This window comes from Carcharodon carcharias, chromosome 1 (genome assembly GCF_017639515.1).
Source record: "Carcharodon carcharias isolate sCarCar2 chromosome 1, sCarCar2.pri, whole genome shotgun sequence".
In the NCBI taxonomy this organism is placed as follows: Eukaryota; Metazoa; Chordata; class Chondrichthyes; order Lamniformes; family Lamnidae; genus Carcharodon; species Carcharodon carcharias.
The window spans coordinates 31,301,674-31,327,137 of NC_054467.1; the positions used below are offsets into that span (position 1 = coordinate 31,301,674).

At 44.4% G+C, this 25,464-nt stretch overlaps 1 protein-coding gene across 4 annotated transcripts in view; it reads right to left on the bottom strand.

Annotated features, from left to right (window-relative positions):
* Positions 1 to 220: 220 nt before the first annotated feature.
* LOC121284965 (alpha-1,3-mannosyl-glycoprotein 4-beta-N-acetylglucosaminyltransferase B-like) overlaps positions 221 to 25,464 on the bottom strand; it is a 277,514-nt gene continuing 252,270 nt past the window's right edge. For 3 of the 4 annotated variants that reach the window (XM_041200995.1, XM_041200975.1, XM_041200966.1), the window contains 5 exons: positions 25,116 to 25,309; positions 21,555 to 21,633; positions 17,035 to 17,122; positions 12,307 to 12,419; positions 221 to 3,258 (listed from right to left, as the gene is read on the bottom strand). In XM_041200995.1, coding sequence (XP_041056929.1) covers positions 3,235 to 3,258; positions 12,307 to 12,419; positions 17,035 to 17,122; positions 21,555 to 21,633; positions 25,116 to 25,309 — 498 coding nt within the window. In that variant the 3' untranslated portion in view covers positions 221 to 3,234. The remainder of the gene's footprint in view (positions 3,259 to 12,306; positions 12,420 to 17,034; positions 17,123 to 21,554; positions 21,634 to 25,115; positions 25,310 to 25,464) is intronic. The other variant, XM_041200984.1, reaches the window with a different exon arrangement.

The following is a 25,464-nucleotide window of genomic DNA, read 5'->3' on the forward strand; positions in this document are numbered from 1 at the left end:
GGTAAGTGAAAATTGAGATTTTCCAAAATGTTACATAATCGCATCAATATTTTCATGGTAGTTGCAAAGATTCTCCAAAATTATTTCCATTGCAGTGAAGTGTTCACTTGGATGTAAGCTAAATATTGAGCATTCTAAACAAAATATTTACATTAATAATAGCATGTGCAGTTATATGCATGCCCATAGTGTGTAGTACAAATGAAAATGACAGGAATAATTAGTGTCAGACACATCAGGTTGCTTTTATTTTTCCATTTTTAAAAATATTCAATTTGACATTTTTATAATCTGCTAATTACAAAACTTAAAATACAATCCACCAATTTGAAGGTTAAAAATGTGCACAAGTCCTTTAAAATGTAAACAGATAAATATCCAATTTGACATTACAGCCAGTATTCTCCTGCCGGCAGTGCTGATGTAGTTGGGTGGGTCTCCTGCCCATCACAATGACTGCTGTAACCCCCACCCATTCTCCTGGGTGAGGGGTCATTTGACATGCAGGATGGATTCCTGATGGGATTGTTGCTACCAAAACAGATCCAGCCACTACAGGAGAAGGCAATTCTGTTGGTGCTTCAGCAGGATTGTGAGTGCAGCATCAGAAGAGGAGGGAGCAGCAATAAAAACCTGTAAGGGCTCTGACGATTGGAAGGGAATGTTCAAGTGAAAGCCTTGGCTGAAACCAAGGCCTTCAGTATGTAAATGCTACCATTACTTCCCACCTATTGCAAGTAACAGGTGGATACCAGGAAATACATAAGGTCGCTGAGCTCCCCTCCCTACAGCGAATGAGGAAGGAGTGGCCAGCAATGGTCCTGGTGCGGACTGGTGGAGGGATATGCAGGTGTGAAGTGGGGGGCGTATTGGTCAGGTAAGGTGTCTGAAGGATGTACCACTGTAATTTTCCATCATTGTCTTGTTTGGCTTGAGGTGGGATATCAGGGGAGAATCCAGCCCAATATTTCAGTTAAAGCTTTAATAAAATGCTACTATTGGGTGGGAGGATTTACTATACTTTGGCAATGGACAATAACACATTGACTTCAATATTACATGTCTTCCAGACTAAGGAACACATTTTCTGCTGTGTTTAAAGCTAAAGCATTCTTTTAATAAACCAACATGCTCCAATTAAAGTTTAATAAAGCAATTTTGCTTTAACTTAATCCACAGAGCAAAATATATCCACAAGACTTCATGCACTATTTGGTGCCAATAATGTTACCACTGCCTTCGAAGCACCTGAATAATTTTTTTGATACAAACCTTTTATAAACAGACTAAAGACCAACAATTGCAGTACAAAATTAGTGGGTATTTGTGAAAGGTATATTTTAAAAAAAAGTTGAGGTAGCATTGTATCTTAAGAGGTTGAGTACTTAACTTGTAAAAAGATTGTAATTGTGGATGACATGGCTGCACCCTCAACTGCACAAGTTTTGATGGTCCTTAGACAGGCTGTTGAATGTTATATGTGCATCTCAGAGAAGGCGTGCAGAAGGAATTTACATTGCAAGTCTTAAATCGCTTTAAGGACATTCCTGCAGTTTAGTTATGAAGTGGTATTGACAAAAATTCAGCCAAAGTACTCTTTCATCCTCTTTTAACATAATATGATTGTGAGTTCCTTGTAAGGGAAAAAAATGAATGGCACTGAAATATGACACCCAATATATTAATAAAATCCAAATCAAATTATAATTTTAGAATAAAACAATTTCTAGACTAAGATTAACCATTACAGTTGTAGTAGCAACAAGAAGCGTGTCTAAGAACAGCATTGCTTTGTACTCATTGCTTTAGTGCAACTAACTGCAGACCTCTCACAGCTTTGAAAAATTAAACACTAACTCCTGCCACCACACAGGAACAGTTGCAACCACTCAGCACTCACTCCATTTGCTGGTGGATGCGGTTTTTCCCAACAGTGACATCATTGTTGTATGCCTTTTCTCCACCTTTGCTTGCCCCCACCTTTGCTGCCTCTTGAAACCTTGGAACCCTCCCTTACCCAAGCCCTTACTGCTTCTCCCTTGCCGCCTCCCTCCCAACCCCTTACTGTCCCCTTCACGGCAAGCAAGGACTTGGGAGAGCAGCGGCGAACAAGACAGCGAGGGGTCAGGAGAGTGATGGCGAGCTGGGTGGTGAGGGGGTCAGGAGAGTGGTGGTGAATGAGGTGGTCAGGGTCTGGCAGAGGGGAGGTGAGCAGGATGTTGCGCATGATGGCAAAGAGTCGAGAGGGCTGGTGAGAGGGGCAGCAAGGGGTCGGGCGCGGGGCGGTGATCAAGATGGACAATGGGTGCACAACAATGACGTCAGTGGACGGAATGGTTGCTGAGTGAGCATACGCAATAGAACCTTGCAGCAGCAGGAGTTACAGTGAAGATTAAAGCAAATGCCCTGAAATTCTTTTGATAGAAGCCTCACAGAGTATTAGGGCCAACACCTTCAGTAGCCTCTTTGCTCCAACAGCAAGGTGTGTAACTTCTGACTTCAAATCAAAGTTTGGATCCTAGCCTTGAATGGCACTTAAACAATGAGCGTCATTAGCTCAATTTCTGTGAATTCTTTGGCAGATTGACTTGAAAAAAAAGGTGATGCAACAGTGGAGTGTGTTATGAAGGTTACAAACAAGGCGAAGAACATGCTGTCAGCTCACAGAATGTCATTTCTCAATGCTACAATCCAAACCATCTCGCGCTACTTGTTGGCGTGAGGTTACAAACCAAACTTGTAAAACCTCCCCTCAAAAAAAAGATAGTTTGTGATTAATAGAGATCATTATCACACTAGACTTCATGTAGATTAATTTTAAAATCATTTATCTTAGGGCCAATTACATAAAGTTACCAAGCATACATTTTGTTTCTGCACAAACTATGCATCTATAAACAGCACACAATAACATAATGATAACTCAACTTCACTGTAGTTTTCATTAAAATGGTATTGTGTTGTTCAGTTTCATGGTGACAGTCATAAATTATAAAACAATGTTACTATATATAAATAAACAGTTCAAATGTTTTGGTGAAAGATCGTTTAAACATTTTCATTTCTGCAGTGTTCCACCACCATGGTCTTTTTATGTTAGCTGTCTTGCTAGTTGATTTTTACCCAATTGTTCTTTTAATTTTACCACACTAGGTGGTGCAGTTGTTGCAGGAATCCGTCTCAGGCAACCTTTATCGAAGAGGCACAGTGGGAAGCCCAGTTTCTTTCTTGCATTTATGCAGCTGTCTTAATGAATATCTATGAAAACATTGCATAAACATCAATTTTTTGATGTATTTTGTACATTTTATTGCAGAAAACCATATGCTGTTCACCTCTTATAATTTAAAGAACATGGGCATTTTTCAGGTGCTATGTAACCTACTAAGGACCCAAAATGCGGGATTGATGCACGCACATGGACTAAAAGTGCACACCCTGCCCTTTTAATGTAGGTGGTAGCATTCACATTATGCATGCTGACAGTACTTAAAGCAGCTAGATGAGTTTGTAAATGAGAATCATCTGCTGCATGCAGGACACACTCACAATTATGCAGCTCTCCAGCTCATTGGATGCCATGTGCTGACCGCGCTTAATACAATGGCACACTAACCAGGATGCACTTGAGTGGTGCAGTTGTGGTGAGAGGGATTTAAGCAGCACTCTTATCCTGACAATTTTAGTCAAATCATTAAACTTCTTTCAGCATTTTATCCATGACTTGTGAGTAATGGCTGCTAAGGAGGAGGTGTGGAAGGATAACACCAATGAGCTCAGTACCAGAAAGATATGAACATCGAGGCAGAATTTTCTGCTTGATGTGCGGGGGTGCGCCACGTCAGTGCGTAAAATGAGGCACAGTGACGTCGGGTGAACATCCCGACGTCACCACACGCCATCACGATATTTTGCTGGGTGGGCACATGATGAAAAAAAATAAAAACAAAAAACTGCGGATGCTGGAAATCCAAAACAAAAACAGAATTACCTGGAAAAACTCAGCAGGTCTGGCAGCATCGGCGGGTCATGAGGACTCGAAACGTCAACTCTTCTCCGCTGATGGGCACATGATGAAGTTTGACGTGCGCCAGCCATTAATCAACGGGCTAGTTAAGGCCCTTAAATTGGCAATATAGGCCAATTTTCAGGTGCCCATGCAATCTTCGGGTCGGCACACAGGCGCAATGGGCAGGCTGGTAAGAGACTTTTTATTAAAAAACTCATCCACGGATGGGATAAGTGGGCCCAGTGGGGTTGTTAATCTGGTCTGAGGATATTTATTGCAGAAAGTTTTTTAAACTTGCCTGTGAGATCTGTAGCAGTTCAGAACGAATTCCAGCAGCTTTCTGTGCACTTTGAACCTTCAGGTCAGCACTCTGCAATCAGTAATCTTTATTGGGCCTGCAACTTTCCAGAGGCCTCCCTTTAGCCTGGGTATGGATTCTGACATGTGTACTGGAGGCAGCTCCTCTGAGGAAGGGAGGGCTAGAATAAGGAGGAGGCCAGGAGTGCACAATCAGCTTCCAGTTGAGCCACCTTTGGGAGTACAGGCGCAGGCACAAGGGGCGCAGGGCCAAAAGGTAGTCCAAAGTGGAAGGGGCCGCAGAAGATGCCACTATCCTGCTGCCAGGGTACACAAGCGGCAAAGCAGCTACCTCAATATGACTGAGGTGCAGTGCCGAAGGAGGCTCCGACTGTCAAGGGAGACAGTCAACTACATCTGTCAGATGATTGGCTCCAAGATCTCTCCTAACTGTGGGCAGACACCCATGCCAGCAGCTCTGAAGGTCACAGTTGCCCTCAACTTCTATGCCTCTGGCCCCTTCCAGGGCTCAGTGGGTGATCTTTGCGGTGTCTCCCAATCAGCTGTGCGCACTTGTGTCAAGCAGGTTACAATGTTCTGTTCAGGTGTGCATTGACCTTCAACCACTTCCACTGGGACCAGGCAAGCCAGACACAGCGGGCCAAATGCTTCGTGGCCATTGCTGGCTTCTCCCGTGTCCAGTAGACTGCACACATGAGGCCATCAAGGTGTCAGCAGGTGAGCCCGGTGCCTTCATCTACAGGAAGGGCTTCCACTCCATGAACGTGCAGAAAGTGCGTGATCACAGGATGCTGATTCTACAAATCTGTGCCAGGTACCCAGACAACTCCCACGACGCCTACATCCGCAGACACTTCCAGGGTGCCGGGGCTCTTCAGTACTTCAGCTCGGCTTGATGGATGGCTGCTGGGTGACAAAGGCTATCCCCTCAGAAGGTGGCTCATGATGCCTCTCCACCATCCAATATCAGAAGCTGAGCAGCGCTACAATAGGAGCCACACCTCCACAAGGGCTGTGGTGGAGAAAGCCATTGGTCTTCTCAAGATGCACTTCTGATGCCTGGACTGCTCAGGAGGTGCACTCCAGTAACCCCCAGATCGTGTGTCGGAGATAGTGGTTGCATGCTGCGCTTTCCACAATCTTGCGCTAGAAAGGGGGGGTGCAGTGGATGATGAAGATGTTGACACAGTGGATGCGGCTGCACACGATGAGTCCAGCACTGATTCTGAGGATGAGGAAGCACAGGGGAATGCTGAGGGGCTAAATGCTGACCTGGGACTACACCAAGGAGGCAGGAATACCCAGGAGACTTTAATCCAACAACCCTTCAGCTAGCTACACACAAATGGATCAGGAGGACCAGCCTTGCCTGGCGCTTCCATACTCGGTGCTTAAGTTCTATATCTGCCACTTCATCAGCTGCTATATCTGCCATTTCAACAACTGCAACTAAGGGCTTTGGACATCAACTTCAATGTCTACTCAAACACTCATGACATATATGTAAAACATACAAATGCAGAACAAAGGAGCAACCCTCAGCCATGGTAACACATCTGGTTTTAATTTTCACCATCATAAGGCCACACAAAGTCAAACCAAAACATTTTTCAAGCATAAACAAATAATTCCCTCACCTAGGGCCAAACAAAAGCACCAGTGAGAAACCTGTGGTGTGCCTAAGGTGCTTTATGCTTACGTTTACGGGAGCTACATCTTGGTGTCATCCCATCGCTCGGAGTGGCATCTGAGATAGCCTGCTGACTCTGTAGTCCTGTTGGCCTCGATGACCTTGGTGGCTGTTCTCTGGCCCTTGGAGCCTGTGCTGGCCCTGTCTGGGAGGGATCTACCAGGTTCACAGCTGGCATTTTGCCAGTCGTTGCAGACTCACCCAATAAAGCGCTCACTGGGAGAGGGGCGGAGCAGCTGTTGCCCTCATCCAGAGCTCCGTAAGAGGAGCCCACAGATACAACAGGCAGCTGCTCCACTGACGTGAGGTTGCTTCGGACCTCCCTGCTCAGTATCGATGGATGGGCAACGAGCTGGGAAGCTTGAAGCCCACACATCTCCCACATTAGCAATGACCAATTGTGGCCACTGGCACTGTGAGGGCTTGCTGGTCTGAGCATAACCCCAGGAGAAGCTGCTTATTCTCCTGGAAGCCCCTCTCCACAAGAGTCGCCATTCTCTCCATGGAGGAAGCATGAGGCTCATTGCATCAATGATGCTCCGCGTGGACTCCTCCACCATGGATACCAAGCGAAGCATAGTCTTATGCAACACTCCCAGATGCTCCCGCACACCCAGCCACATTTCCTGCAGCTGCTGTGTCGCGGACGACTCCAGAGGCACATCGTCACGCACCGATTCAGCATGCGTCTGGTCCCCTGCAGTCCTCCGACTGCTGGCACCATCGGCACACTCTGTCTCTGCCAGTTCCTCCAGTGATTGTGAAGTGTCCTCTCCATGGTGCTAGCCGACGTTGCAATGCCCACCAGTGTGCTAGTATCTGCGCTGGTGCCTGCCTCGCAGAAATAGTGTGACATGGGTGACAGTTGAGGGCCCTCAGGTGTGAGAGGGGCTATCTGGAATTGCTCCTGGCAGACAGGCTCTGAAGATGCTGAAATTAACAACAAGGACAGTGGATCAGTTAGTGTGCACACAGTGACACACTTCATCCCTTTTCTCCTGGCTCATTATGCGCTCAGCCTTCCAGAACCTATGGAGATGAATATTGGTGGGGTGGTAAATAGTCAGGAAGAGACCCTAACATTACAGGAGGATACAGATGGGCTGGTCAGATGGCTTAAAAATGCCAAATGGAATGTTATGTGGGTAAGTGTGAGGTGATGCACTTGGGCAGGAGAAACAAGGTCCGAGAATACACAAGGAATGGTAGGACTGTGGAAAGTAGAGGATCAGAGGGACTTTGCTGGGCATGTCGAGAGGCCCGTTAAGGGAGCGGGACAGGTACATAAGGCATTTAAGAAGGTAAATGCTATACTTGCCTTTATTAGCTGAGGAACAGAATATAGGAACAGGGAGGTCATGTTGCAAGTGCAGAAAACGCTGCCTAGGCCACAGCTATAGTTCTGCGTGCTGTTGTGATATGTGCTTCACGGGAGGGATGTGATTGGAGTGGAGGGAGTGCAGAGGTTGTTGACTAGGATGCTGGCTGGGCTGGAGAGTTTGACTTATGAGGAGACATAGCATAGACTGGGGTTATTTCCCCTGGAGCAGAGGAGATTGAGGGGTGACATTATTGGGTTTGATAACATTAAGAGGGGCATAGATAGGGTCGACAGAAAGGAACTTTTCCCCCTGGTGGAGGGATGAGTAACCTGGTGACATTGATTTAAGGTAAGGGGCATGAGGTTGACAGGTGAGGTGATGAGCAACTTTTGCACATAGCAATATGGGATACACTGGCTGAGGGGGGGGAGGGCCCTCAAAGGCTAAGACTACCTGCTGGGTTAAATGCCTAATGCCAACATGGTACTCACCCTTCCAGAGTGCAACAAATCATTGAAGCGCTTACAGCACTGGATCCAGGTGCGCCGCATCACGTCACAGGAGCTCACCACCTCTGCCACCTCTTCCCAGGCACGTTTGGTCATGTGGGAGGGACTCCTCCTCCCATTCTGGGGGACCAACACCTCCCGCTGTGCTGCCACCTCCTCGAGGAGGGCAGCAAGGCAGTCATCAGAAAAGCGAGGGGCACATTGTCCCTCCACTGCCTACCCTGCAGCCTGCCTGGTCCTGTGGCAGACCCTGCAGCCTTCCCTGCTTCTCTGCCCTTCCCTCCAGTGTGCCTTGCTCTGCAGACCCCCTGCGGTGTGATCTCAACGTGGCCATTGTGAGCAGCCTACAGGAGGCTGCCAGGCCTTCCTTTAAACAGACTGCCGGCTTGCCATCGTACCTGGTGGTCTGTGCACGCCCACCGCAGCCCGCACGCTCCCGCTATTCATGGGAGTTGGAAATACGTTGGGGAGGCCTTAATTGGCCCGCCAGCGCAAAATGGCGGCACAGCCCCAATCGGGTTTGTGCCTGCCCGCGGCCACTCCTGCTCTGCCCGCCTGCCAAACGGAAAATTTTGGCCAAGAAATAGGAGCAGAATTAGGCCTGTTTGTCCCTTGAGCCTGCTCTGCTTGAATGGTTCATTGGCACAGCCAGTGAACAGTATGGATAGCGTTGGCTACACTCACAGATCATTGAAATAAGCAAGTAGCACGAATTTCATGTGCTACCAACATTCCTATCAACTGCTGTGGGTTAACAGCTCATCCCCCCCATTCACATTTTACCATAGTATTGGATTTCTAGGCAAACCATGCCACATTTAAGGCAGTAAAATGTTTCTTGGTGCTTCATAAGGGACAAAAGAAAAATACTTTTTTTAAAAGCCTGAAAAAACTTGACATTGGACTAGTTAGAAAAATATTAAATAATCAGGGCTTTAAATCAGATAGAAATTATCCTGTTCTAACATCTTTATGATAATTTCGAGTTCCCATTAATACCAACAACCTTTTCGAAGCGAATTTGAATGTTTTGAAGCTTCTGAATGTGGCAATATACCTTTTACCAACAGCAGAGTTCTTTTCTGTTTTACCTTCTATTGTGTTCCAAGTAGAAATTAAAAGGGTCTACAATTAGGTCTCCTTCTGTTCTTCTGTTTCAGAAGGAAGAGGAGGAGGATCAGAAGAATGATCACAGAGCTTCCAGGCTATACAGGTACAGTAGGTGGCCTTTAGCTGTTTCTCACTATCCACATTTCCATATCTGCAGCGCTAAGTTGACTGCTTCACTGTCAGTTGAGAAGGCAATACTTCCATCACAAAGCAATATCTAAGTTGTGTCAGTTGCCGTACAACTGCATTCGCAGCTGACTAGGATCTGAGCCCACTTTCACTTATGTCCTGACATTATGGTTCTGTTTTGACAATAATCTCAACTTGGTCACTTGGCAACGTTGAATTATCCTGCAAAATTACCAAGACTCACATGTGAAGATGATTCTATTACTCCTTCATGGAGGTGTTTCCCACCTTGCCTATATCCCATCTCACTTATAACAAATCTGACAACCTTTTGTTTAAGATCATAGTGGCTCCTTTTAAGGCCTGATCATTCAGTCCTTATTTTCTAAGCTTCCCACTTCTACCACTGTAGAAACTTGTGAAGTGGCTAAACCTTGGGAAATTGAGGTGGTAGTACTTCATTATCTTTGTTTGTGCACCATTTCTCTGTGTGAAGGCTCTTTGCATGCCATAATATGAAATCCAGGCCATGTTTCAGGAGGCATTCCCTAAAGGGGGGCACAGGGGCAATTACTGCCAAAGACAAACCTTTCCATGGCCCTGGATCTGGCCATTTGTGGGTCTCTTTCTATTGGGGCCAGAACGCTGGGTTGTTCTTTGCCCAGTTGAAGGCAGTAGCACCTCAACTAAAGAACTTTTAATTTGAAAGCCTGATGCCATGAAGAAGAAACAGATTCAGACATTGCATGGAGCCACATTGGATGCCTTGATCCTTTTAGCTGCAACATTGAATTTTCCTCCAATCATAGAGATGGGCTATCTATAGCCCCCTGGAGTGCACCATAAACATGTGAAGAAGGTGCTCTGAGACTGGGTTCAGCTGGTTCTTAGTGATGTAACACAGGCAGGTTGAAGAACTGAGCTAGTTCACACCTGCTACGTCTGTCGTTTAAGTCTGCATTTGATCACCAGTAGGCTGCTGAGATAGTAGATGCATTCGTTGTAATTTTGCAAAATTTCCTATATTCTGGAATGGTCCCATCAGATGGTAAAATAACAAGTGTAACTGCTCTATTCAAGAAAGTGTTTGGTGGAGGCAGGGGGTGGGAGGAGTGGGGGAGGGGGAGGGGGTTGCGGGTGGCGGGGGGGTGTGGAGAGACAGAAAATAGGAAATTACAGGCCAGTTAGCTTAACCTCTGCCGTAGGGAAAATGCTAGAATCTATTATTAGGAGGTTATAGCAGGGCACTTAGAGAATCTCAATATAATCAGAGTCAGTGTTGTTTTGTGAAAGGGAAATTGTGTTTGATTACTTATTCGAGTTCTTTGAACAAGTGACAAGCAACATTGATAAAGAGGAACCTGTGTATGTAGTGTACTTAGATTTCCGGAAAGATTTGACAAGGTGCCACATCAAAGGATACTACACAAAATAAGAGCTCATTGTGTACGGGTATATTAGCATGGAAAGAGGATTGGTTAGCTAACAGGAAACAGAGAGCATAAATGGGTCATTTTCAGATTGGTGTGATGTAACAAGTGGAGTGCCACAAGGATCAGTGCTGGGGCATCAACTATTTACAATTTATATCAATGAATTGGATGACTTGGACCGATTGTATGGTTGCTAAATTTGCTGATGACATAAAGGTAGGTAGGAAAGTAACTTGTGAAAATGACATAAGCTCATAAAATGACGTGCGGTGATGTCGAGCGTGTGTCCTGACATCACCGCACATCATTCAGATCCTCAGTTCAGCGGGTGTGCAGCTGACTCTGCTGTGCACCCGACAAACTGTCAAAGGCCTATGAAGGCCATTTAAATTCCAATTAAAATGATTAACTGAGCCGCCCATCCAACCTTAAGATTAGCGGGCAGGTGAAGAGCCCTGGCAGCCTTCACATTTATCATGAAACCTCATCTACAGGCGGGATGAGGTTTCATGAAGGTTTTTAACGTTTAATAAAAATTCTTAATAAAATTCACTGACACGTCCCAGCTCATGTGACACTGTCACATGAGGGGACATGTCTTAAAATTGTTTCCTGTGCCTCAGGGAGATTTCTGTGCTCTTTTGCACGCATGCACGAAAGAGCGTAGGCCCCGACTCAGCCTACTCCCCCCGCCCGCACAGGGAGAGCTCAGTGCTTCTGGGTGCGCACCACGCTGGGCGGGCATTAATTGGCCTGCCCATGTAAAATGGCGGTGCGCAGCCTATTGTGGGTGATGATCAGCTGTGCACCCACCCCTGCCCGTGCCTGCTCCCACCCTACCTTCCCAACGGGGTGAAAATTCTCCCCCAAGGTACAGAGTGATCTAGATGTCCTGGTACATGAATCACAAAAAGTTAGTATACAGGAACAGTAATGATTAGGAAGGCAAGTGGAATGCTGTCATTTATTGCAAGGGGAATGGAATATAAAAGTAGGGATGCTTTGCTACAGTTGTACAGGGCATTGATGAGACCACATCTAAAGTACTGTGTACAGTTTTGGTTTCCTTAATTAAGAAAGGACATAATTGCATTACAAGTAATTCTGAGAAGGCTCACATGATTGATTCATGGGATTGGGGGAGCGTTATCTTAAGAGGAAAGGTTGAATAGGTTGGCCCTGTATCCATTGGCTTTTAGAAGAATGAGAGGTGATTTTACTGAAACATGTAAGATCCTGAGTGGACTTGACAGGGTGGATGCTGAAAGGATGTTTCCTGTTGTGGGAGAGACTAGAAATAGGGGACCCAGTTTAAAAATAAGGGGTTTTCCATTTAAGGTGGATAAGAAGATACATTTTCTCTGAGTGTTGTGAGTCTGTGGAACTCTCTTCCCCAGAGAATGGTGGAGGCAGGGTCACTGAATATTTTTAAGGCAGAGGTAGATAGATTTTTGACTAACAAGGGAGTTATAGGGTAGGCAGGAAAGTGGAGTTGAGGCCACAAAGGCCACAATCAGATCAGCCATGATCTTATCAAATGCTGAACAGGCTCGAGGGGCCAAAAGGCCTATTCCTGCTCCTAACTCGTATGTATGTAACTACGCCCATTGAGGAGGTAGATCTGATGGCAAATCAAGAGACCAATGCAAAGTTAAGTATACATTGCTGCTGGTACAAGGTAGTTTGGACATTTATATGGGGGACGTGCTGTCAGCTGCACGAGACCTGGGCTTCTCTCTTTAATGTAGAAATAATTTAGGATGTTGTGTTCTTTCTGAAATATTACCTCACTCAGTAAAACCCAAACAGGAGATTCGGAAAGAACGGACAATCGAATAGCCTCAATTTTTCCAATCGATGCATCAACTTCACCTTCTGCAATTCCATTCCTAAATGTACCTTAACATGTAAATGAAACAAGATTACAATTCACACAAAACAAAATAAAGATTAACTACCCACAGATTAAACTTGTAACTCATAGCTAAATTTGAAAATTTTAATGGGACTGTTTAAAGTTTTGGATTCAGACACTAGTTTCATCCCTAGCACTATATTAAGTTCAGCATCATCTTTCTAGCAGTTTTAAGCAAGCTATGTTAAATGAGTCTTGAATAGTTTCTGTATTCCATTCAGAATTAGTACAAATCCACACCTTGAAAAAGTAATATTTTAACAAAAATTGGGTGACTTCACTTAGTCCGTATTGTTGAAAAAAGAGATATGCTGTTGAAGCTTTTCCTTTTGCACAGGATAGCCAAGGCCTCATTTCTGCATTAGCTGGTGAATTTCACACTCACTTTGCTACCCATCCACCTAAAACCCATCTGGAGTTAAAATCAGACCTTTGTTTGGTTGCTATTTGCCAAGCCTCTGAATAAAATCTTATTTTAATATAATCTTATTTTAATTTTGGATCTACACAGATCTTCATTCTAGCACCATGATTCATGACCACTTTTAGTGAACGGGTGCCCAAAATGCTTTCCGAAGTAAATAAATGTCTGCAGGTAAGTTTATATTAAGAAACCTCCCTTTGACCGCACAAACGTTGATGGGGTCAAAGCCAGAGGACCAGGACAGGCATATCCTGGAAAGTCCACCAAGATACCAGTCTCATAGGTTGGCAGCCTTTCTAAGTTTTGTAACTGAATCTCACGGTCTGTATTATCTTGCGATTTCATCTCCACACAATTTAAAATAAGAAATGAAGCTAAGTCTCTTGAATTTGAAATGCCGTATAATGCAGATGCTGGAAATCTGAAATAAAAACAGAAAATGCTGGAAAAAAAACTCAGCAGGTTAGGCAGCATCTGTGTAGAGAGAGAAACAGAGTGAACATTTGTGACCGTTCATCAGAACTGGGAAAAGTTAGAGATGTCATTGGGGTTTTGAAGAAGGGGTGGGCAGGACAAGGACAAAAGAAAGGTCTGTGATAGGATGGAAGATAGGAGAAATGAATATATTGTAAAAATTCAAGTCCTTTTTTAAAAAATTAGTTTTTGTCTTATTCCACTTCAATTTGTGCCGGAAGTTTTCAATTAGGTTTTGCTTAAAATAACCTGAATGTAGGAATTAAAATTCAAGGGGAAATTATTGGAAAGACAGGATAGTTTTAATGGCCAGGATTTTCCAGCCTTGCTTGTAGCGGGAATCATCACTGGTGGGATAGAAAATTTGACAGACCAGCCAAAGGTCCGTTGACTTCGGGCAGGAATTTCTGTTCTCGCAATGAGTAGAACCGGAAAATCCTGGCCAATGAGTTCAAATGGAATGGCAAATGTTTGACATACAATTGAGGCAGTAGGCATACATGTTGGTTTAGTTAAAGTCAGGAAGATAGGGCTAGAGCAGAATTGGTGGGTTTTCTACTGATTTTTCAGTTCATTTAAGTTGCTTCTGTTTTGGGGAAATTTTCTTGCTTGGAAAAATCCATCAGCCAGGATGATAGCAGTCACCAGCCCGTACTCCATCAGCAACATTCAGAATGCAGCACCTAAGATTTTTCTGAACTGCTGCTGCCTTTCCCAACTCTCCTTTCATCACCATTGGTATGTATTGGATTGAGTATATGTGTAAATGTTGAGGTCCTCTGACTTTAGTTTGTTCCAATGGAGAAAGTGGACTGGATAAACATAGAGGACCTGGAGAACCTGCTTAACAAGAATTTTAAGAAAAGGGTGAGAACTAATCTCAAAATAAAATGGAAGTTCACATGTTTACATAGAGCACCAGGCATGGGATACAAGATCCCCCTACATTCAACCAGGACCTGAGTTTTGAAAAGAATGGTGAAAAGTAATTTCTAGTCATTATTATTGATAAATTGTACCAACATATGTTGAATTTGGTTGTCAATAATTAACAATTTACTCATCATTGTCCTTGAGGCACATGAACCTGATTTCAGGGATCTTCCTAGAAGTTCATTCAAAAATGTTGCTGGTAATTTTTATTTTTGGTGGTGGCAAACATGGACAGTAACTGACCAAGCAACTACTATACACCCTGACTGATTTTGCTTTCCATTGACTTTATCGGGAAGGAAGACCAGTTAGGCTGTATAATGGGCAACTGATTAGCTATTGCCAGTTTTCTACTACTGCTGTAAATGAAAATTGGTCCCACTGGGGTGGATTTTATGGGGAGACGGATTCCACCCCTACCCCTCCACCCACTGTAAAGTCTGTCGGCATCACACTGACCAGAAACCCGGCTGCCCTGCAGCAATAATATGTTCGGGCCAGCCTTAATTGGATTAGAATGGGACTTCTACCCCCATCTGGGTGGAAGTCCTAGACAGCTGCCAGCCAATTTGACAAGCCAGCAGCTCTGTAGTCTCAGCAGTGCCAGAATCGAGTAGTAACAACTGCTGGACTACAGGTCATCCAGGAAGATGAAGAAGTGATGGATCCCACAATTCAATTAAGTCAGGGATTTTGGTTGGGCCTGCTTGCAGACCCCAGCGAAGGTGTTGAATGGGGGTTGGGCTTTAGAGGGCAAGGGGTGCAATAAAGGGGGTGGGGGATGACCCCAATAGGCCTAGGGGATCCCCATGAAAGGAGATAGCCCCTCTCTGTCTGACAGCAGCCCATGCAGTTAAAGCTGCTGGGCTGCTTGCCTTGCATCTGCCTTCCCCAGCTGCACATAAAATTGCTGCAGAGGTGGAATGAGGCCCTTAAATGGCCATTAATTGGCCCAAGAGCTGGCTGGCTACCTGATGTGTTGCCTGCCCACCATAATATGGGAGACAAGTCGGGATGGGTGGGAAGGCAGGCCACCCGTTTTATTTTGAGTCATACCACATTCAGCTATTCCTGCAGAGAGCCATAAAATTCACCCCATTGTCTTGATGATTGCCATGAGATAATTTTTAAGCACATCCAGCACCCATATTGTAAAGACTACAGGATAGATTTCCATCTACACCACCTGGGTATAAATCATTGCCTTTGCAGAATGCTGAGAAAAAAATCAGACAGGGAACATCCCACATCTGGTGGAAAAGATGAAAATCTACCATTATTTGTATAATGTACAAAGTTGTAGGAATTATAAAGGAAGATAGAGGCTGACATCAGCGCAGAATAGTCCCTCAGCTCATATTATCTTCGTTAACAATAATATAAGAACAGTACATTCAAAGTCTGGATCAGAAATATTATAACAGTTCATTGAAAATTCCAACAATACCCTATATATTAAAACTTAGAAATTACTGTTGCCAACAGCTGTAGATGAATACTTAAAATGTTTATATGACAATCCTTTGTCTACTATTTTAGCAGAAGCATTAACGCATTTAAATAATCTGGCTATGCCTGTGTTAAAATGGATAAGTCATATGAAGTGTTAAAAGTTGGTCTGCTGATAGGACTGACAGCAATTTTTAGCTGATAGTAATTCCAGGGGTAGAACCTTACGTATGATGGGCGAGACTGGGCGGGGGTGGGGACGGGTGCGGAGCCGATCGCGGGCAGCCAATTAAGGCCCAGCCAGTGTAACACGCGGCCGGTAGTGCGCTACCTATGCAGGCAGGGGGAGGAAGGAGAGTCAGGGCCTGCGCTCTTTTGTGCATGCACGCTAAAGAGGGCAGCAATCTCCCTGAGGCACGGAGCTGCCTCAGGGAGATTAAGTAAATAATAAAAGTTTTTTTAAAAATAAAGTAAAAAATTATTTAAACATGTCCCCTCATGTGACAGCGTCACATTAGCTGGGACATGTTTCTGAAGTTTACAAAATTTATTTATTTATTTTATAAAACCTTCAGGAAACCTCATCCTGCCCGTGGATAAGGTTTCCTGGAAAACGCGAAGGCTGCTTGGGCCTTAAGGTTGGACAGGCAGGGTTGTTAATAAGGTAAGTTGCTTTCTTAATGACCTTAATATGCTGTCGATTGTTTGGTTGGCACATGCCCGCTGAACACAAGATACAAATGATGCACAATGACGTCGGGACGTCATCTCGCGTCGTTTTACGTGTTGGCATGTCGGGCCCACCCCCGCACACCAACGACAATATTCTGCCCCAGATTTTGTTTCAAAGGATATTTGCAAACCTTGGGCTGAATTTTACTTGTCTCAGGCAGTCGTGTTTCCTGGGGAGGGAAGGCACGTTAAATGGGGTGGGTGGTTGTTGCACCACCTTCCCACCCACCCTGGAGCTCATTCCCATAATACTGCGGGGTGGAGGAGAGGGTGCCAAAATCAGCAGTCCGTCCACCATATTAAAATGAGCAATTAAGGGTCAACTAGGCTTGTTATCAAGCCTATTGACCCTAATAATATGCTGTCATGCCATAATACGTTTGATGCGGGCTCTCACTAACGAGCCTGACAGTGCTTTATTGCTGCGGGGCTGGTCAGCGTGGAGCATGTTGGCTCCACACTGACTTGGTTTCTGGGGCGGGCAGGGCAGGGGGTTGTGCAGTCCATGCCCCCCCCATAAAATTCAGCTCCGTATAATTTTATTGTTCAATTAGTCTACAGAAAGAACATTTTAAGTAACTCTTTACCTATTCTATAGTAGCCATCTTCTGTTTCTTTGTATTTTGGATATTTTGTCATATTGTTGTGCAAAAATTTCTTCTCAAATTCAGTTTTCTGAAAAATGATGAGAAAGGAGGATCCAAATCATTACAATGGAAGCATTTTAACTAAATTGAAGAAACTGAATCATAATCATAGTTATGAGAACACCTAATTTCTTGATTCTCAACAGTACAGCATAGACAGTTTAATACAGTGTACGTCATGCAATAATGGTTGAGATTTTTTCATCACAATTACTTGTACTGAGTATAACTTGCATCCCTTTTCGGACTGTGCTAGGTGTGGGGAGTTCAGCTTTTTGAAGCTATAAAAGCTATCTCTGTCTTGCCACAATTTAAATTATCTAAGTTTCGCCTGCCCTTTATCCTATCCAGTTTGCCAATGTAAAGAAAACAGAGGGCAGAATCTTCTGGCTGGCGTACAGGTGCCAGCACGTAAAATGTCGCGCACTGAGCGTCCCGACGTCAGCGCGCGGCATCACGATATTTCGGTCGGTGGGCAGTGGGACGTGCAACCACCATTAATTAAAGGCCTTGTTAAGGCCATTTACTCTCCAATTGACCAGGATTTTGAGGGGCCTGTGCGAACTTCGGGTTGGTGCACAGGCCCAACGGGCAGGCGGGTAAGTGACTTTTTTTACAAACCTCATCCAGTGGCGGGGTGAGGTTTGATAGCGGTTTTAAAAACGTTTAATAAAGTTTTTGTTTATTTCATTAACATGTCGCATCTCGTGTGACATTTTCACATGAGGGGGATATATTAATGAATTTTTTATTGTTTTTTTTTATATTTGTCAGCCTTTCAGCAATCTCCCTGAGGCAGCACTTTGCCTCAGGGAGATGTGCGCTTTTTCAGGTGCATGCGCAAAAGAGTGCACTCTTGCAGTTGGGGAATCCCCCCTCGCCCACACAGGAAGTTCATAGTGCTTCCCATCGGGCGGCATGCTGGGCAGGCCTTAATTGGGTCATCCACTTAAAATGGCAGTGGGGCCCGTTTTGACAGGGGCGATCGGCTGCCCGCCCGCTGCTGAGTCGGTTGGGCCCGCCCGCCCATCAAGGGCAAAATTCTGCCCAGTAGCAGCAAATTTCAATGCAGGATTTCACTCTAATAGTCCCTAGTTAACCTGAGAGCATGATGCTTTAAATTCTTTCACAGGATGTGGGCATCGCCAGCTAGGCCAGCATTTGCTGCACTTGCCTAATTACCCTTGAGAAGGTGGTGGTTAACCGCCTTGCAGTCCATGTAATGTAGGTGCATCCACAGTGCTGTTATGAAAGGAGTTCCAGGATTTTGATCCAGTGACAGTGAAGGAACAGAGGTATAGACCTGAATTTTCACATAAATGGAGATCCTTTTTGCCTGAATGAAAATGCTGGCAAAGGCCTGAATCCAGGAAGTCCTGTCCCAAAGCCCAACCTCTGCCATTTTCAGAGGGGTAGGTTTGGGAGCAGGTTCTACATTGCGCGTCCAAAGTTCATGGAGGATCTGCTCTTATAAATCAGCAGCTGCCTCCACTTGAGTGGTTTTTAGGTGCCTGAAACCCAAGTGTGCAGATCAGACCTGTTAGGAGCAGGTATGAACCTTTTGGATTCATTTGGATAGCCAGTGTACCCTTTTGGAGACCTAAAATATCCCTTTGAATATGGTTTTGGGATACCTTTGGGAAAGGTCATGTTCACTTTGGGAGAGGTAAGGTACCCCTTTGGGAGAGGTCAGGTGCCCTTTTGAATTGTTAAAATTAGACATGAATGAGCGTAAAAAGCCCATAAACTCGTTGGAGCTGTCAAAGCTCAATGGAACTGTCTAAGCTCATTGTAACTGGCAAAGCCGTCAATCACAGAATCACAGGAATTTAACTCTGCCAGGCTTTAAAACTAAAAGAAAATGTGTGGAGATTTTTAAAAAGTGCTTGCTATTTCACTCTGTTGACATAAGCCTGAGGGCTATCATTTTAGGATTTGTGGTATATGACTGATTTTACAACCTAACATTATCATTGTGGGGTGCCTGTTAAGTGAGTTGTTTGATTGAAAGCTCCAAATGGTTATAGAATAGAAAGATTTGTATTTTAATAAGAGATTAAGTACTTAAGCGAAATGTTTGTTTCCAATAGGAGGTTTTTTTTAACAGTCTTTAATGGGCCTCGCTGGCTAGGAGGTGGTGGTGAGCCACCTTCTTGAACTGCTGCAGTCCCTGTGGTGTAGGTACACTGACAGTGCTGTTAGGAAGGAAGTTCCAGGATTTTGATTCAGCGACAGTGAAGTAATGAGGTATGATTCCAAATCAGAATTTTGTGTGGCTTGGAGGGAAACTTGCAGGTGGTGGTGTTCCCATGTATCTTCTGCCCTTGTCTTTCTAGGTGGTAGAGGTCATGGGTTTAGAAGGTGCAGTTGAAGGAGTCTTGGTGAATTGCTGCAGTGCATCTTGTAGATGGTGCACAGTACTGTGCACATTGTGCATCATTGGTGGAGGAAGTGAAATCTTAAGGTGGAGGATGGGGTGCCAATCAAGTGGGCTGCTTTGTCCTGGATGGTGTCAAGCTTCTTGAGTGTTGTTGGAGCTATACTTCTCCGGGCAAGTGGAGAGTATTCTATTAAACTCCTAACTTGTGCCTTGTAGATGGTGGGCAGGCTTTGGGGAGTCAGGAGGTAAGTTACTTGCTGCAAGATTCCCTGCCTGATGTACCCTTGTAGCCACATTATTTATATGGCTGGCCCAGTTTAGTTTCTGGTCAATGGCAATCCCCAGGATGTTGACAGTGAGGGATTCAGCAAAGGTAATGCCATTGAATATCAAGGGGAGATGATTAGATTCTGTCTTGTTGGAGAGAATTTCTTTCTTAGTTGGAGAAATTTCAATGTATTGAATGTTTTTTTGCAGTGAGTGTTTTTTTTTAAATAGTGACGGCATCAATAGATACATAACTGTATTTTATGGCAGCATGGTTCTTGAGGTTTACCCATGGTGGATACTAGGTGAGTTGGCATGGAGGGGGGTAAGACGAAAGACTGGTGGGTGGGGGCATGAAATGGGCCCCTTCTCAACTCCAAGCTCACCCTCATCCAGCTATGTGGCATGATCAGCAAACTGCAGATGGTGTGACAATGGACCTCTTGCTTTTCACCCTACCCACTTCCTTCACTCTAACTCGCCCTTTCTGATTTCTTGCTTTCAGACACCCAAGAACTGCCACCTGTCCCAGGAAGGCAGAGAGGAAGAACATGACAGTAATAAAGATTGATCTTCCACTTGCTGCCAGCAGCTCAAATACTGGGACTACATGTAGCCTAGAGGTTAATATGGAGTTGGGATGTGCATGTGGTAAGTTATTAGGCAAGAGTGGGCTTCAAGTAAGCCGGGGGAAAAGGATAGTTGTTTGTGTGCCAACTCACCAGGGGGAGGTGGGGTGTACGAGATTGCAAAGGAGATCTGCCAAATATTTTGATGGGGTGTTGTACAGGAGAATGCTGGTGAGAATGCACACCAAACCAAGATGCTAGCTGTATTGACTGGCCTAATAGGCATCCTTCTGTCACTGCCAAGGAGCTTGGAGGAGTAAGGCTCCAATTTGGCAGAGGACATCGCACAGAGCTTGTTTAATTCACAGCCTCTGCTCCATTTCCCTGTTGTATTGCAGACAAAGCTGCACTGTAATTGCAAATGTGGACAGGTCCCCTCTGCCTTTGCAGTGAGGATGCCGCAACACTCCCTGCCAAATTCAGAAATTCACCAAAGCATCTCCAAAAATATTCCACAGTACTTTAGAATCTCTACAATAGCATAAGTTATTCTAAATTACCTTAGCTGCAAGTTGGGTGCCTGGCCTTTAGATAAAATAGGGTCGGGCCCCCTTGTAGGCTACCAAATGCTGATCAGTGAGTGACAAGTGAATACATCGAATGGGCCTGCATGGACCAAGTTTGTGAATAGAGCATCAAATCAGCTCGTAAAACTGTTTAATGTCATGACAGCACCAGTTGGGAGGCTTCCACTTCTCTTAACGGACGCCCGCGCGTGTGCTCATCCCAGCAGGGGAATGAATTGTGCAGAACAAAAACAGAATTACCTGGAAAAACTCAGCAGGTCTGGCAGCATCGGCGGAGAAGAAAAGAGTTGACGTTTCGAGTCCTCATGACCCTTCGACAGAACTTGAGTTCGAGTCCAGGAAAGAGCTGAAATATTATTTCAGCTCTTTCCTGGACTCGAACTCAAGTTCTGTCGAAGGGTCATGAGGACTCGAAACGTCAACTCTTTTCTTCTCCGCCGATGCTGCCAGACCTGCTGAGTTTTTCCAGGTAATTCTGTTTTTGTTTTGGATTTCCAGCATCCGCAGTTTTTTTGTTTTTGTTTTTATCAATGAATTGTGCAGTCCTTGTTAGAAGCAGCTGGAGGCACTGTGCCCTACTTGGGGGCATCCGGGTAGTCTGGTAGTGCTACAGATGCAAATTTTGTGCCTGGGGTATTTAATAAAATATTTGCTTACATCAGCTGGTAGAACTTCCACCGTTGTATTAATAAGTTTATCGCCTGGATGTTCCCCGTTGCCACTTCTAAAAAGATACCTGTGAAACATAAGAGCCAAGAATAGTGAACAAGGCAGAATACGGAACATTAATTGTTGCTTTAAAATTGGACAGCGTGATACAAGGTTTGATAATGTGTTATACTGTATGATATTAGCATGCAAATGCTTAACTTCTTTCTCAGAAAGCCGTCTCTCCTTGACTTTAGTGGAGTGTTAACCTACTTATTTTAAATAGGTTAATGCTTCTGCTAAAATAGCAGAGAGAAGAATTACAGATGAACCTGATAAACATTTATGAACTAGTGCCCCAGGACATAATAAGGTTCACTTTCAAGAGAAGCTCTTATTTATTTTTTTCCCTATCTAATTATTTCTGAACAGGTTAAAAAACAGTCAGAAGGTACAATAAACACAGCAATGAAAGCTGCATTAACCTAGAAAACCTTCAGATAATCATATTATCCAAAAATGAATAGAATGCTTGCCCAGATGTTGATTAATTAAAATGTCCTGATCTTATCTGTGGTCAAAGGGGAAGCATGAGCCCAGCTCGCCAACATTTTAACTCCCACACCTCATTTAATTATACCGGGCCCAAATTGATATTGTCATGGGCCGGTGCTGATCAACATGACAGGAGGCTTTAGTTGGGGGCCCATGAGAATATTTCTAGGCTATCAGATGGTGTGGGAGTGGGGTGGGCAGTTGCTGGATGGAAGAAAGCCTGAGCCCCTAGGCTTCCTTGTGAAACATAGAGGAAACTTCTGCATTACAAGGCAAACTTTAAAGAAAAATTATTTATCTTTCTGACCCTTTTCTGGGCCTGCTCTTCCTTCGCGCACAACTTCCCTATCAGTGCTGGCACCAGACACATTAATTTTAAAGTCTGTTTGGCATCATTAGACACCATCTTTTAAATTTTAATCAGGTCTTCACTTTCCTGTGGTGTGCTGCCTTTATTTTAACTCTGACCCCCACCCTCACTGGATGCTGGGGTTAAAATTGGCTCTATAAAGTTCACCATTGAATGTGTACGTTGATTTATTTTTAACTGGTGCCACGATGTATTTCATTATTGCTGGAAAAAGTATGACAGCATTACTGAGGCTGGAATTTTCCACCCCTGTTGGCGTTGGGCGTCATGGCTGGCGTGAACGTACAATATAGCGAGAAGGCCAAGAATTGGTTTTACGTCGTCATGAAAACAGTTTGCAATTGTCTGCTCCACCCATCAATGGCGGGCCGCGTTTCCCGCTACCAACATTGGGAATGTCATTTTAATACATTTACAGCTAATTAAAAGCCCTGCTCGCTGGAATCATCTCCCCATGCTGGATCATCTGGCCAATCATGCTGATGTGTTTCACAACTGTACATAAGTGATGTGCACCTGACAAGCTGCATTTCACTCAGGAGTTCGAGGTTTGTTTGCCTACCTTTCTTCGGCAGCACTTGCGGTCATTAGTATCAGGCTTTGCAGGCAGCACCAGATCACTTTTAGGGGGCTAATGGACAGGTGTCTACCTACCAGACCATGGCTGCGGAGCTAGGACTTGCTTGGGGAAGGGGTGAGGTGACCTCAGGCAAGAGAAGAGGCTGCAGAGTGAGGGCTGTACTGTGGAAGGGGGGTAGCCCAGGGTGTGTATCGGGGGCAGCCCAGGGTGTGTATCGGGGGCACATGTTGAGCTATACAAGTGGTTTCAAGATGGTGAGGGCTGAGGAGGCAGTTCCAGAAGAAATGAGGCCAGAAGATGATGTGAGGGTTTGTGTAAGAGAGTGAGTGGTGGTGTCCCTTGACCTGGCAGTGAATGAGATGCCAGTAATGTGTGATGGGCTTGTGAGTATGAGAGTTTAGAGTGATGAGATGGCTGCCTTACCCAGGCAGCACGGATGAGATGATTCATCTGTTTTCTGCACTTGATGACTGACTACTTGTGTGTGCAATATTGGCATTGACTACATATGCCACCGCCTCCCAAGCCGGTCTGGTGAGACTGATGGGCCTCCTGCGGCCAGAGCGAGGGTAGAGGACATTTTTGGCGGGCCTCCACGGTGTCCAGAAGGCATCCCAGTAATGAACCACTGAATTGGGGGCCTGCAGTCTTCTTGGCTCTTGCAGCCATGTCTTCACTGGTGCCCTCCTAGGCTGCAAGCATTGAAAAGTGTGCATGCAGCTGCAGTTTAAATATGATGCCCTGCGTGAGGAAGTGGCGAGGTAATGGCACGGTGGGTACATCGGATGCTGCCTGCCAGCAACACGGCATGTTTCCTGTGGCTGCAAAATTAATGAGGCAGGAATGGGACGACATGGTGCAAAAAGTCGCCATTGCGGCTGGCAGGTAAAACGTCCTTTTTCCCGCCCATTACCGCACTTAATGTAAATCTGGGATGATTCTGCCCTGATATAATGATAAACTTTTACTTGCTTCAATAGAATTTTGTCCCCCTCTGATCTTCTCCCTGTATTTCCTGAAAATCCTGTGTTATGCAAGTTATTTGTTCCACAGCTATTATTTGACTTGCAATATCTTACTCAGGTATCTGGGACAATTTCTACCATCACTATCTTGCAGATATGCAAATTTTTAAAAAATGCCTTTGAAAATAGGAAATAACAATTATTCTGCTCATATCGTGACCATTTTGCAGAAGGAGGCAGGTAGGTAACCTATTCCCAAATGGTCATAGAGTCACTGAGAAAGGCCTTTCGGCGCATCGAGTCTGCGCCGGTCAAACAAGTACTTAAGTATGGTGGACAAAGCCACTCTGTAACTTGCTTTTTAGAGATTTATGAACAACTGCTCATGAATCATTTGCTTTCCTATTTCATCTTGTTATCTGGAAAGGAGTACCAAACCTCTTTTTGCCACCGATAGAAGAAGGAATGCTTTACTATAGGAAAATAAGTGGCAGAGACCAATGTATGTTTTAAGGAAAGAGTAAAAACTTTTAGGCAGAGACAGTTGCAGGGCTATGGGAAAGAACAGAGAATTGGGATTTTTATTGGATTGCTCTAGCAAAGTATTTGTACAAAAATGATGGCTAGAATATACAGCCTTTTGTGCTGTATACTTCTATGGTTCCCTTTGTCAGATCAAAATTAGAACTTAAAATGTGAGGAACCATGGGCATGAACCCATGTTCTACACTTGATGCTGTGACATATTGGCACATCAGTATACAACATACCACATCACCAGTTTAAATGTTACATTTTAGAAGTTCAACTACTGTATTACCTTCTATTGTAGTAAAGATTACAAGTAAATTGACCCACAGTTTGAAGTAAAGTGAAGAAATTTATTCAACTGAAATAACTATAAATAAGGTAAGACTGGAAAACTATCGAGGAATGGTGAAATGTCTTGATAAAATGTAAACATGGCCAAATCTAATTGCAATCTAGATTGAAGCGAATAATACAGGTGATTGGTCTATCGCCCAGCCAGCAAAGCCCACATCCCATGAATGAATAAAAAATATATTAAATAGGTTTACAGAATACAATTTTATACAGACCTTTCGACTTTCAGTGGCTGAAAGAATCTGAATTTGATGAAGTCCCCTGCCACTGGAGTAAATGCCCAGAAGAAATCATCCCCTTGGTAGGCCTTGTCCAGACTATGATGTTGATAGACTTTCAAGCTACTTGTCAATTCAGCAGTCGGATTTGAATGGTCTTTGTGTAATAGCTTTTTCTTAAAATCTTTATCCTGTATTTTAAGCAAAGTGATTAGAATAAGGACCTGAAACAAAAAAAAATCATAGACACTTAACGCACAAACTGGTAAACACTAAATATAAGCTTATATTTCACCCCTTTCTTGGATTCACTCAAGTTCTGTCGAAGGGTCATGAGGACTCGAAA